The sequence below is a fragment of the Pyxicephalus adspersus genome, chromosome 5 (assembly GCF_032062135.1).
Source record: "Pyxicephalus adspersus chromosome 5, UCB_Pads_2.0, whole genome shotgun sequence".
NCBI classification, from domain to species: Eukaryota; Metazoa; Chordata; class Amphibia; order Anura; family Pyxicephalidae; genus Pyxicephalus; species Pyxicephalus adspersus.
Window position 1 is genome coordinate 102093387 of NC_092862.1, and position 15039 is coordinate 102108425.

At 35.8% G+C, this 15039-nt stretch overlaps 1 protein-coding gene across 1 annotated transcript in view; it reads right to left on the reverse strand.

Annotated features, from left to right (window-relative positions):
• The window catches only part of LOC140331343 (acyl-CoA dehydrogenase family member 11-like), a 43783-nt gene that overhangs the window by 11178 nt on the left and 17566 nt on the right, over positions 1–15039 (reverse strand). Inside the window, exons 12-16 of the mRNA XM_072412300.1 lie at positions 14642–14749; positions 13361–13459; positions 4454–4517; positions 2359–2444; positions 178–249 (exon numbers count right to left, since the gene is read on the reverse strand). Of these exons, the coding sequence (XP_072268401.1) occupies positions 178–249; positions 2359–2444; positions 4454–4517; positions 13361–13459; positions 14642–14749 (429 nt within the window). The remainder of the gene's footprint in view (positions 1–177; positions 250–2358; positions 2445–4453; positions 4518–13360; positions 13460–14641; positions 14750–15039) is intronic.

A 15039-nucleotide genomic window follows, 5' to 3' on the forward strand; every position in this document is an offset into this window, starting at 1 on the left:
ACAGTAATGGAACAAGTTTTGGTTTACTTATTAGTACTGTATGGATTACTGGGAAAATGGGTACACCAAAAAATCCAAACCATTGCAGATTGCTTATTACACAGAAGAAGAAAGGGACGCTCATGAAACAGACTCACTGACTGAAGAGAATGTTTTTGTTGAGTGCTTATCACTTACCTAGGATTATATTAGAGGCTGGGACACGCACATTATTAAAGTGCACTTCTAAATGCCCTCCATGATGAGTATCTGAAAACATAATCATTGATCATTGGTCAATTATATATTAATGGCAGTTAATTAAAGAAGATAAAATTATGAAACTAAAGTACAGGTTTAAACATTTCTAAAACAGGTCAACAAAAAATTATTCAAGCAGATTTCAGATCTGTTTTCAGTTTTTCCCTAACATGTACAGTTCCTGAGTTATGAGTGCTATTATAGTAACATTGTATGTGCATGTATTTTGTACTAAAACGTAAGCACCATTGAAGTGAATGTTAATACATCTTCAGTGTGAAGTAAAATAAGGCACACCGTGGTATAGATCCACTGAACAGTGTCAGTCAGGTACCATTGTTTCTTCAGAAATGCTTAGAGTATGGTTTTCTTGTGTATTCTTTGTCTGGATTGTTGCAGTACAACATCCAGCAGTAGTCAGCCATCATACTTTCATTTCAGAAACCTTGGTAGCAATGCTCAATAAACTTAATGTCCTGGTGAAAACGTTCTCCTTGTTCGTCACTCACCATACCAAGATTTTCCGGGAAGACTTATGGTTGCCGAGGAAATTTTCACACGGCCACTTGAATGCATCCCAAGCTTCTAGCTCAGCTGCTGAGAGAGATTGTTGGAAAACATCATCCTGCAAAACAGACCTGATCTGTGGCCCTATAAATATCCCTTCCTTCATTTTTGCAGTGCTGATGTTTAGAAGCTTCACAACAAGGTACTGAAAACTCATGGAGTTTGATTTACCAATGGCCTTTACAAGGTTCTTCATCAAGCCTAACTTGATATAAAGAGGTGGTAAAAATATTTTATGGAGATCAACCAGAGGCAGAAACTTGATACTGCTTGTTCCGGACTTATAGGAATCTCTTGGTAACCAATCACACTTGACGAAATGGTCTCCCGTCAGCTGTCCCACAGGCATAGGAAACAGCAATATTTTGTGAATCCTCCTCGCATTCCCATCAGCCAGCCAATGACCTTTAGATCCCACAGATGTTCCACTGGTGTGTTTTATGCAGGACTGCTTCAATTAGTAACTTCATGTTGTCATAGGACTCCTTTAGGTTAACAGAATTGGCAATCGGTAAACCTGGTTTGAAATTACCATTATGCAGTAAGACTGCTTTCAAGCTTCTTTTGGAGGAATCAATGAAGATACGCCATTCAGAAGGAACACGCTCTTGTGACAAACTGCATTTATATCATGACATTAGCACAGTGAGCCATCGCTAGTGAAGAACGTTGTCAAGTTATGATTTTGTTTTCTGTAGTGAGTTACAGTTACACCCTTTGCAAGCAAGTGCTTCTGTTTAAGCCTTGAAGCAAGAAGTTCTGCTTCTGAGATTTAGATCACGGAACGTAGTTCTCACCATCCACCCCACTGGGTATCTTTACACTAAACTAAACAGCGTGTGGTAACATAAATACTACAAAATATCATGCAAAAGAAAAATATGTTTTGCAAATTTAAGGAATATTAGGTTTGTCATTAAACAAATTATTGGGATCAACATAAAATTGTATGATATTACTCATACATTGGAAAGAGAACTTATACAACCTATTAGGTTTTTCATAAGATACATTAGAAGAAATTTTTTGTTAAACATTATTTTTTCAAATATTAGCCACCCTTCAACCAGCAGACTAAAAACAAAGGTTACATATAATGGGGGCACATATCTATAATTCTAATGAAGATTCTTCATGATGTGCCCTCATATCTTTTACCACCTCAGCCATATTACATTATTACATTATTCTTTTTTATGGGACATTGATTCAACCAATGTAGAGTGAGAACTTGGGCTAGAACAACATGGCTCATCCTCTGCTTATGTTTCCAAACAATTACTAGAAGATTGGTTTGTAGTTCTGAAACCAATTATTCTTTTTATGGCAATAATATTCTTGCTTTATATCTATGCTGCCAACCACAGAGATGCAGATCAAAATCACAATGGAAACTTGCTTTCTGGGGGGAAAAAAAGAATGTAAACCTAAACATAACAGTGTTTATAATAATAATTTTATTTCAGAAACTTAATTAAAGCTAAGCTGGAACTTAATGTGTTAAAAGCTATAAAAAGAGAACATTATTTATCATGCAAATAAAGCATTTACCTTCATATCCAAACACTTTCAGGACTCTCACACGAATAACACCTTCAGTGTCCATTGGTACAATGATCATACTATGCTGCTCGTATCTGGGCAATAAAAGGGAAACAAGGAACTGTGAACTACAATGCTATTATATGCAAAATAGATATAAATGACCCTACAAAGGCTAGATACACACCTTCGATAATTATCATTTGAAAACGAACGATCAACGAATATTAACAATTTTTGAGAATGATCGTGTAGTGCCCGATTTTGTACATGCTGTAACGATACGATTGTTCAAGATAATTCGATCGTTTGAATGATAAAGGAAGTGACATGTACCGGGGGAAGTGACGTATTTGTACCATACATAAATAGCGCCGTGCAATGAACGTTCGTTCATCGCACATGCTCCGACTGTACACACAATAGATAGGGAACAATCGTCGCCCAATGAGATCCGCTGTGACGGTTGTTCATTTCCAGCGACTTTCCTTGTTCTTCAGAGTCGTATGACAGTCGTTGTGCACTTTTTTGTTAACGATTATTGGACAAACGGTCGTTAGTCGTTTTTTTAACAATAATTATTGCACGTGTGTACGCAGCTTTAGTCACAAAAGAGAAGCAAAGTCTTTTTGAAGCCCAATTACACCAGCAACTTTTTGAAAAATATTTGGAAAGTCTGTGTAAGGGAAAGAATGTTTCTTGAGTTTTATTTGGAGTTCTTGTCCCTAGAGTAAGGCCTGGTGACAGGGGAAGCTGGAGTGAGTATCTGGACTACAAAAGTCATGAAGAGATGCTCTCTTGCTTCCAGTCATGAAATCTCCCCACTAATGGATGCAGCCTGTTACAAAACAATTTTTTAAATAAGGTACCAGGACTTGATGCAAGTCTATTCAAACCTGTTTTTTGTTGGAGTTGCACTTTATATAATTTTCATTATCAGGAAGTAAACTGAAAAATGCAAAAAACAAAAAAAAACATATACCTTTAATCCCGCAGCGCAGTTGATCGGTCGGGAGGTGTCTTCCATCAGGTCCCAGCATCCATCTCTGAGCGGGTGTGCTGGGCGCCGCCATTTTCACCTCTTCTCCCGGGTTCTTCTTCCGACCCAGGCATGAGATCAGGTGACATAGGTTGGAAAAAAACTTGCTGGTCTCACTGCCCATGCATGAGATTTTTCTCCCTTTTCATAAAAAGCAATTTTTTTTCTCTTTTCACGAGGAGCACCCAAGAGCGTCCTGGGATGGGTGATGTAGGTATCCCGGGAGGCTTTGCGCTCCCATTCATTCTCGATCACCTAGGCGATCGAGAATTAGGGGTCGGTGCTGCAACCTTTTTTTTTTATTAAACACAAACAGAATTTTTACTTTACAGGGTTGTCTACCCTTTTCTGTAATGTGAAATTTATGAGTTTAGGTGTGAAAAGATCTTTGATGACTACTTTGAATGTCATTTCAGGGTCATTGAGATAGTTTTCACACAAAATATTAGATCTGGTCATTGTTATCTCACTGGGTTTATTTATTAACCTTTATAGTTCTTGTGTCGTAAATCGTGATGGGTTTATGAATAAGTGCATTATCTTGTCAATATAGATTATGATTGTGAGAGGACAATGTACATCATGGTACCCTTGATTACAACCCGTGAAGTTGATTTACCAAAGCAGTATAGGCTGTTCACTTAGCAAAGTAAATGATCAACTTGCAAAAGAAATCCCACTTGGCTTTATTACTAGAGTGAGGTTTTTTTCTGACTTCAACTCCAAGCAGGGGCAAGAGAAAATCATGTTTTTAACATTTACCTGCACATAATCCCCTGTAAGATAGCTCAGCTAAAGAACCACCACCGAACAGCTTAAACCTTTAATAATTCAACCCCCGTTTAGTTTACCCTTTTCCAGGTGACTTTAAAAATATATTTTCTTCGGTAAGAATAACTTTGACTTATCACTGAAGAAATTTTTCGGTTTTAAACTACCATGCCTTAAGTAAACCATTTCTATTGTGTTTTAGGTGTGTAAGGTATCAGTCTGATGTTAAGTGTATGATAAAACATCTGAACTTTATTTTTTTTTTCTACTCATCGACTAGGCTGATAAACATACCTGGAAGAAGTGTTTGTTGTTTTGCCCATCACAATTGCCACTTTACAATTGGGATTTCCAGCACCTGTAAAAATGTGGAAATTGACGGTTCTAAATATAACCAAAAACATTAAGAATATGTGCAATAAATATACTAATAAAAATCTGAAAAATAAGGCCTTCGGGCCTACATAGAAGCAGAGCCACAAGCTACTACCAGAATGTGGAAGGTCAATAACTAACAATAAACAAACAAATACTATACAAATAAAAGTGCACTAAATGTCAAGTATTTATTGGCTAGTAAATTGGCTGGGCCTGGCAATTAAAAAAAACAGTTTGCACCATATATTTTTGTCTCCTTAAAAAACTGCTCCAGATTCTTCACTAGTAAACCTAATGTGATGTACTATTTAAAAAGAATGAACAAAGCCGTAAAATGAACCACACTGGTAACTGTCTTAAATGTGAGAAGGAATGAAACTGGGTTGATTTACTTTATTTTTTACAGTAATAACTTGTAGTAATTTGTACTAACCTAATAAATAAGCCTGTATATGTGCATAGATAGGGAAGAGTTATATAGACCTCTACAACTACCTTAATATTTCTTCTTTGTAATAAAGCACTCACCAGTGGCACACTAAGCATGTTTTTGTTTGAATGATGCACACTTGAGCATTCCAAAACTACTACAACATTTTTTCAAGTCCATGATTCTCATAGGGCTCCTAAACCTGCTGTCCAACTTATAGCCCCCCTGGCACAAGTATACAGCAAAAGCAGTTGAGTACATCCCAATGCTTTACATTTTCAATGCTATACTGTACATTAAATAAATCCTGCACACTTGCATGTGAGCTACATAATCCTGGCCAATCAAGACATTGATCCAGATAGAAGTTTTAGTTACAAGCATAAAAATAACCTAGAAAATGCCCCCACTCAGTTCTGGATTGAGATAACAGTAACTCACAACGTATTTGACTTCAATATTTAAAAGGTAAGTGGTTTCATCCAATCATTTTTTTCACTTGATGCAGTATCTGACCAATGTTTATCTGATATCTTCCCTGCCCTATATGTACAGGACATCAGCAATATCTGATAATGTGCTGCCTATTTTAAGTGGATATATAGGGTCTGATTTATTAAACTCTCCAAGGCAGAAGAGGATATACTTTCACCAGTGAAGCTGGGTGATCCAGCAAACCTGGAATGCATCTGGTTCAGGATTCAAAGCTTTTACTATCAAAAAGCAAATTACTTTGAAGAAATCCATTCCAGGTTTGCTGGATTGGCAAGTAGCCCAGGCAGTTTAACAATTCAGAGCAGTAATTTTGCATGTTAAAAGGTCACCCACTTTTACCTCTCTGGGGACCCCCACATTTTCCAATTTACTAGGCTTGAGCACTATCAAATAACAGAGAGAGTGGCATCACCAATCCCTCCAGACTCCAACACAGGGCATTTAGTGGCAGGTGCAAAGGATAAATGAGGGATGTGGGACTAAGGAAGGAATAAGTATAGGACTTTATTCCTAACAAGGAACAGGTGCCATGGCTGGGATTAAAACAATGAGAATACTAAAATTGTTTAGGAGTTAAAATTGCAAGAGGAAAAGCTCTTAAATACCTCAAATAATTAACTTTTCTGATAACACAAATATAATTATTTGTGATTTCAATAAACCGGGCTCAATTCACTAAATCTTTAACACAGGGATAAAGATCTCTGTTTTGACAAGCTGAAAATAGCTCAGTCTTTTAAAATAAAGAACCCCATCTTAGTTTGTTGTAACTTTAAGAACTCAGTTTATCATACAGTATGTAATATAGCAGCTTTATGTCTTATGTCCTGTAACCATTACCATGCAGCCATTGGAAAAAATATGTGGAGCACAATTCACAACAATGTCCTGGGCATTAGGCCATAAAATTATGGGAGCAAACAATATGAACTAAACAACAAACTCCAAACACTCATCAATATTGGAAAAATATGCCAGAATTAAATATTAACTAATACATAAAACAGAATATACTTATGTTAGAAAGAATGTGTTGTTACAATTTTCAATACACATATACTTTTCCCTTACAAGATGGTATATAAAGTGTCAAGCTGAAAAGGTAGATAGGTAAAATACAAATATTAAGGACTATGTGCACTGTTGAATACAATTCCTCTACCTTCTCGTTTTTATAATCAGGTCATCTGTATATAAAGTGACATCTGACCATTTTCCCAGTACCATTACTTAATAACTGTGTTTTTCTCCAAATAAATGAAATGTCAAATATTACATCATTATGCCAGCTGGGCAAATGTATTTAAATATTTGTTCAAAAACTTCTTCAAAATACTATTGATTCCAAAAAAACACATTGCTTGTAAACTGAAGATATTAACTTTTACTTTCATGCCTTTATTTGCCATGGTTACTAATTAGTAATGAATATTTAGTAGGTGGGTCCTGAAGGCTTAGTTAAATGTGTGAACAATATGGGGAAACCTAATGGGATAGGCAAATACGTTTCAGAGAGTACATACAGCCCCAGAGAGGTCTTACAGCTATGCAAAGTAAAAATGTATGAAGTGAGGAAGTACTCATTAGAAGATCACTAGAGAAGCATGGAAGGCGATAGGGGATGTATTTATGTAAAAAAAATCAGAAATGTAAATGGGACTGGAGCTGAGAAGTGAATAAAGGTAAAGTACAGTAGACAGCGAATTTTATGCTAAGATGAAATGAAGTGTAGCTGCAGCATTAAGAATAGAACATTGAAGTGAGAGTCTAGTTAGTGGATTAACAGATAAGAGGATGTTGCAGTAGTTGACACAAGAAAAAAACGTGTCCATGTACCAGGAAATTTGTAGTCTCTAGTCAGTCCAACCTTTTTGTCCCTGAGAAACCCTTAATTTTTAGGTGTCAGAGAACACCTAATAAAACCATATTTATCACAAATAAGTGGGAAAAAGCCTTCTAAATTGGTGGTCAGAGTAAAAAATGACCCCCTTACAGTGGTGGCTACAATACTACCTTTATAGACAACTAAAAATTATGTTTTGAGTTACGTTATCCCAGCATAGTCAATGAAGATGGACAATGATTGAAACAAGGAAGATAAGATCAGGCAGATACGGTTATTTGATTGCGGAGGGGACATCGACATCGACCGTTTGCAAAAAATGACCTGCCTGTTCTGTTTTAATGAAATGGCAGGCTTTACATTTATTACTGTATGTCTTTTAAAAATGAATTAGTGTTCAATCACTCTGTCACCTTTAAATATAGCTGTAGGAGTTTTGGTCGAAATTGTATTTGTTAGATTACTTCACTATATTAGACAAATAATTGTTTTATTACCTTCACAAACTTCAGAATGAAGAAATAGATTAACACAACACTAATGTCAACAGAAAACATTGAAGACCACAAAGACTTTGAAAATGACTTTGCATTCTTGTGATCACCAACCTTCCTGAGAAATACAGTATATGCCGACTTCAGGAGACACCAACAAGATTTTTTGATTTGCTATGTTCCATTTATCCGCTACTTTTATTCATATTGATGACTTCCAAATAGCTTAGCAACCTCTGAATGTTCATGTCTCCACCTTCATTCCAGGAAAAAAGTCCTCACATTTCTGCATTGGCCTTTTCATTGCTATTTCTACTTGCCATAATACTCTTTTAAAGTACATCAATTATATTTTTTTGTATGAACTGAATATGGAAGGTTCTGAAAGTCTTCCCTTTTTTTCAACTGCTACAATCCAATGTTTTAGGATTTACAATGTCTTATGTCACTCAAAACGTAGCATTCTTTCTGAAATTTCTTACAAATGTATCTTGTATATCTACACAAATACAATCCTTTTGCAAGTAGCTCACACCCTACCAACAGTTAATTGCAGTATTCAATACAGTCAGTATTTACATGTTAGACAAAACTGAGCCAATGATAGAAGTTCGTGTTTCTAAACAAAAAAAAAAATTGAAGGATTTGCTCTATGCCCCCAAACCAAGCAAACTTTCCTCCAAAGATGACTAAAAATATTAGGATGCACTTGTCCTTTAATTCTAAAATTAGACTACTATGGTAAACAAATTTATTTACCATTTCCACCTAAAAAATATAATAAAATCAAGTTCCTTAAAGACCAAGCTTGTCCATAGCCACTACTAGACTCAGGATAAAAGAAATCCTTGTAGACAATTTGGTACTTTTAGATGTACAAGATGCCCACGGTGTCCTTGGACACATACAGATCTAACTACTAGCCTTCCTAATGGTCACAATTTCTATTCAAGGCATTATGCTGACTGCCCTAAATCCACAATAATTTATTTTCTTAATTGTAAATGTGGATACTACTATATTGACAAAAACTATGTGCCACCAACACCACCACATCTATGAACATGTTTATTTCATTGCTTACTTCAGTCAGCAGACATATTGCTGCAGCACACAATTCTAATACATCCTTTATTAGAAGTATAAAAATAAGGAACAATGCTTTTTAATTTTAAACCTCCTGGGCGGTTCATTTCTGTCCAGATTTATATGTCTAAAAGCAGTACATTGTCTTTCATGAAAATTTAATTTAGAGTATAATATAATAGTATGGGTATAATAAAGTTTGAAACACAAAATCATGTCAAATAGTAAATTAAATAAATTAAAAAATATATATTTCATAATATACTATGACATGATTTTGTGTTTCAAACTTTATTATACTCCTAATACAATTATATTATACTGTAAAATAAATTTTCACAAAATACAATGTACTGCTTTAAGACATATAAATTTAGTGTATTGCATTCAATACAGTTATTTTGTATTGAATGCAATACAATATAATGTGAAATTACCACCGCCCCCCTAGCAGCAGCTGTACATGCCAATGTCACCGGGAACTCTGGGGGAATGTCAGCACACTCGCAGAAGGACAGATCAGGTGGACGAGCCCAGAGGATGGCAAGACCCTGGAGGACACCTGAGGACACCGACGAGACCAGGTAAGTGTTTGTTTTTTACTTTTTTAACTACCCCGGGAGTGGCTCAGGGTTACTACTTTCAGCAGGTTTTTTTTACCCCGAATCACACCCAGGTTTACCGCTGGGGAAGTTAAAGATGTCTCTCTTGTTTAGACCACTTCCCTAATGCTAAGCATAATTGGTTTATATATCAGTGAAGTGAAGCAACACAATGGAACACAGGCATTTCTTTCAAAATATCCAAAACATTCTGCAAAAGACGTTACAGCCTTAGATAAAATTCTTGGGACCGATTTTGACATACAGATCCCAGTCTTTCAAGGTACCACTGACAGCGGTAAAAGCCTTAGCGCTAACTAATAGGTTATCATACTATATTATTTATATTTTTAAAGAGCCTTGGACATCATATATGAACTGATTGCAAAATGTGAGACCAGCAGAACCACTGATCTAAAGATGCAAGTGACCAGGAGTATGGTCTTACATAACTAAAACTGTAAGCTCTTAGAGAAAACAAGACATGAAAGTATGGAAAGTAGACGCAGGCAGCTACAACATTAATGACAAATACCTATATATATATATATATATATATATATATATATATATTTGTCAACTGAATAGAAATAACCATACTAAGGGCTTGAGTAGGTTAGATTCGATTCAGCTGGAGATCTGTTAATTCTGGGTGACAATTGTGTGAGGAAGTCCGACTTTCTTCTACATTTCAGTTTCCTCTAGTGGTGTCCTTGATCATGCAGTAACAGAACATTTAAACACACTGGGTTTGATTAAGTTAAGTAATCTACTGTAGGCTGTTCTCACCTTGCAAGGAATATTTTATTTAGGTTAATGAATATGGTGAAAATTTACTTTGCAAAGAATAAAAGGTCACATTCAGGAAACCTAAAATATAAGAATGTTCCATGCACATAATTGAAAAGGTAAAGTTAGTAGAAACACAGTTTATTCACTAAGCAAAGGGAAGTATCCTTTAACCTCCTTAGCGGTAATCCAGAGTGTGGCTTGGGTTGAATTATCCATACTAAAAGCGGTAACCCCAAGCCACACTTAGGGTGGAATTGCCAGGGAGTTTAAACAGCTTACCCGGTAAGAGGTGCCTGCGACAACCTCCAGGGATGCCTGGCATCTTCTTCATCCGACGATGCTGGGCGGACATCTGTGTAACCTGGCGATGCCCAGCTGGCATCTAAGTATTTTTAAATGTACTGCTTTTACATTTAAAAGGTTCACTTTGCAAAGTGAACAGCTTATACTCCTTTTGCAAATCAACCCCCACTAATTCCAAGTTGGAGGTTTCTTGTCTACATCTGCTACATATATTAAAAAAAAGGTACAACTGACTTTATCAGGATGCTAGAGAATGTAAGAATAACAGATATTTGCTAAAAGTGGATGTTTTTTAAGAGAATATGTTCTAAAGAATTAGGGAGGGTGCACTGACTAACTTCCCATTCTTAAAATGCAAGTTTACTGACTGTTAGAATAATGTAATAATTCATTCTTTATTTTTCACAAATACAGAAAAAGATATGAAACATTAGTGTGAACGGGAATTGAACCTGTACTGATACGAAAAAAAGTTGCCCCCAAAACTCCATAGTACATAGGAATGTGAAAAAAAAAAATTACATAAATCACAATAGGAGAACATACAAATGCAGCATCAAAATGGAGCAGAGGGCATGAGGTTCTAGCGTCTCACAAACCAGGAATATAGAAGTGATTTGGAAGAGTGTCAGCAATAAAAATGACATTCTTTCTAAGCTCTTATATTATTTTAGATTTCTTCCTACAGCCACTCCTTCCTTCGCCCTTTAGATTTCCACAAAAGTGCAACTTTTTTTCTACATGGCACACCACTAAACCCAGAAACCATTGTATATACTCTTCAATAATAGAAGGACTCGTGCTCAGAATATATGCAGTGTTAAAATTTCAGTGTTAAAAGGGAGTGACTAATCAAGAGAACCCCCAAAGACTTACAATATATTCTAAGGAAAAACAACACACAGTAATTACTGATCCCTTTCTGAAAACCCTGGCTCTCTTTGTAGAATTTTCTCAGTAACTGTTCGAAAACTGGTTAGACAAAGAGAAAGTCTCAAAAGCCCTGTTCTGCATACATTCTGTGTCCATGTCTCAAAATGCCAAAGCTAACAGGATGCTACATGACAGTGGGGCAGATGGCATTTTCAGGCCAGATCTGACAAAGCAGCAGCATCCATACTTCTCTGAAGGCAGATTTACTTTGAAGCACTTAAACAGAACTTCAAGTTTATGATAAGAAATACATTGTAGCTTTTTGTGTAGATTTGACTGACATTTATTGGGAGTGTATTAGGCACAGCTGCTCTGTTAGCATTGGTTGTACTGCCATGGTCCAAACTTTCAGATATCAACTGTCTTGGGTCACCTTGTGAAGTGAAATCTGTACCTGGGTCTCCAGCAATCCTATGATGAGCTGGATATGATCTAATTGCTAAGAGATTTGCAACAACTCCAATTAGGGACACAGGATAAATGAAAACATTTAATGTGTTGCATTGAAAGGACAGAGATAGGTTTCACCTGTTGCCTGAAATGGCTGTTTAAGGCCCCTAATATACTAAACGTGTTTACATTTCACATGTCACCCAATTTCCTGTACAGGAAAACACTTATGTGTGTTTTCTGTAACCTAAACCATTGTTCTCCAGCTGCACATTCTTGAAAACACAATGTGCTTGATATAAAAACATAGATGTACAAAGTACAACTGTTAAGTGTCTAAAAAGTATAAAGAATGGCAACAAGGATTATTATTAAAATGATTCCCATAATGTCAAATTCATGACATCTGCATGTACAGTGTAACTTTAAAGGGGAATTGAAACTAAAAACAGAATATTTGATAGCTTATTGGATATTTACCTAAGCATGCACATCTTAATCTGTCTTATTTCAAATGTACCAAAGCAGTGCCCTGAAATTGTTATTATATTGTATCATTAATATGAATACGCGTAGTATTATACTTAGGGCACTGTGCCACTAAATGACATTGTTACAAAATTTGGGATAAGATTAAGGTATCATAGCTATCTTTCCTGGAGAGAAAGTTGCACCTAAAAATCTGCAATGCAAAGATCTCCCTGCTTCTGCTCTATCTCTATCAATTCTGTGAATATGTGGTTTATTAACCTCTTCTGCTACTGTTTAATATTATTCATCATTAGAGAAGCTCCAACACAATAAAGCAAAAATCTGTCTCCTACCAACAGATTTGCCTGTACACAGACACATATTGCAGAATAAAAGATCGGATAGCAAATCATAAATGCTCTACTTCAATATAGAGGGGAAAAGTTTTGTATAGAAATAGAAGGATGAATAAGGAACCTATAATCCACCGATTTCTATATGACGTACATAAAGCCTCTTCAGTCTGTAATGTGTTCTGCATGTGAGCAACTTCACTTCACTTGCAACAGAATGGTCCGTGGTTTGCACCTGGACTCTTTCTGTCTACAGCACAGAACCAAATCATGGTACATAATATGATTAATAAGATCTTTTGTTAGGAGGCCACAGGCAAAACTGATGACTAATCCTCTGTCCTTTGCTTGTCCTTTCCAGGACTGATGTACAAATAGCCTAGTATTTATGTTTAGTTCCTGTACTGATGCACTTCCCACCTCAAACTCTATTAAAGCCAGTGCATTTTAAATACTCATAAGAATAAAATATTTTTAATATTTAAATTAGATTTTTAGTCAAATATTGTTGTTATTCAATGTACCATTGGAATGTGTATTACTTATTAATTTTTTTTATATAATAAATATTTGGTGGCTGATTAAACAATGCAATAGGGTAGAAAATGTACTGAAATTTATTTTCACTCACCACTGATCCACCATTTTTTCCCATTAATAACGTAGCTATCTCCATCTCTTTGGATACTGCACTCCATGTTGGTGGTATCACTGGAAGCCACATCAGGCTCTACAACAAAGCAAACACACTTTTAGCAATTGACTTGATATCTTAGGAGGTAAATTTGCATAGTCTTTCAAGCCCTCAGCAGCCGATCAACTACAAGTTGCAGGATTCTGTGCATACTGACTACAATACCTATTAGTATTAGGGCATGTTCATAACATGACATCATGGCAGCAATCTGCAACTCATGGTTTCAACATTTTTTTATCTTTATGTAACCACACATTTATAATTCAATCAAAGTTCTAGTTAAAAAGCATTTTAAATCAATTTCCAACCCAGTTTAGATCGTCTGGTTCCTCTAAACTAGGAAAGTATAAAACTGGATATTTTTTAAACACAATAATAAAGTAAATGTGGGTCACACTTTCACTGTTACAAATGATGGAACACAAGAAATCCCTGTAGGATGTTCTGTATGTTTTTTTTTTTTATTACTAAAACCAGTATTAGCACAACATATCTGTGTATTCAGGTGGTTTTATATAACAACACATAATTTATATGTTTAGAGGTATGAACAAATAATTGCATTTAATGCCTATAATTTACATAATAACAAGAATGGGCAAATGACCCAAGACCCTGTATCAATTATTAAAGGTAAGCGACCAAGGACAACAATAGAACAAGCTTAAAGTGGGCCTTGAAGTAAAATGCATGGGATTATTAGATCCAGGTCTCATTCAGATGTCCCACTCATGCCAAAGAGAATGCAGAGCAGCCAAAATCTTATGAGAAGGAACTCTTGCACTGGACTGTAGTGTCATCTAGCAAGATACGGGCTACTCATCGTTCTATTGGAATATTGCCACATACATAATGGCATCCGGCAGCGCAGATGATAGTAGGATATAAACTAACCCTTTTCCTTACTTGAATGTTCTGTTTTTTTATTTTATTTATCATACAAATATTTTTTTACATGGGGAGGGGACCTGAATCTAATAGATTTACTTTTATTGCATTGTACCCATTACTATTAGTCTACATAAACAAATAGAAATCCCTGCATATCAAGTTAACTACTGAATAAATGTTTTAAGAAAACCTGCCTGCCCATTGGTGTCAATGAAAAACAGGTAGCAGGTATATAAAAATACTTCATTTTGTAAGCATCTGCAAAGAGGATATGAATAATATAGGAGAAGGCTGGACATATCTTGCACAATAAAGCGTCCATACCTGCCATGCAGAAACAAGACTGAATTTCCCCAGCAAGAAGAGGTTCCAGCCACTTTTTTTTCTGATCCTCAGTACCATACATGTGAAGCAACTCCATGACGTCTGTATCTGCAGTTGACAGTTAAAATAACTTTTAAATACCAAAGTCTGAAAGTATGAAACAAATTATTCACCTACACATTAGCAGAAAAAAATATCCCTTGGGGGCATTTCATATCAAATCAAGACAACTTTTTAGACTTCCCTCCAAGATTTTGGTCATTTAGTACCAATCGGACTGAATTTGTGTTTTCCAAGTTCAGTGTTTATGAGCTAGAGCCTTTAAGTATTGCAAACATTTATTTTTTATCCATCAGGACTATCCCCATATTTTCTTTATCTCAAGTCTACAGATGTGC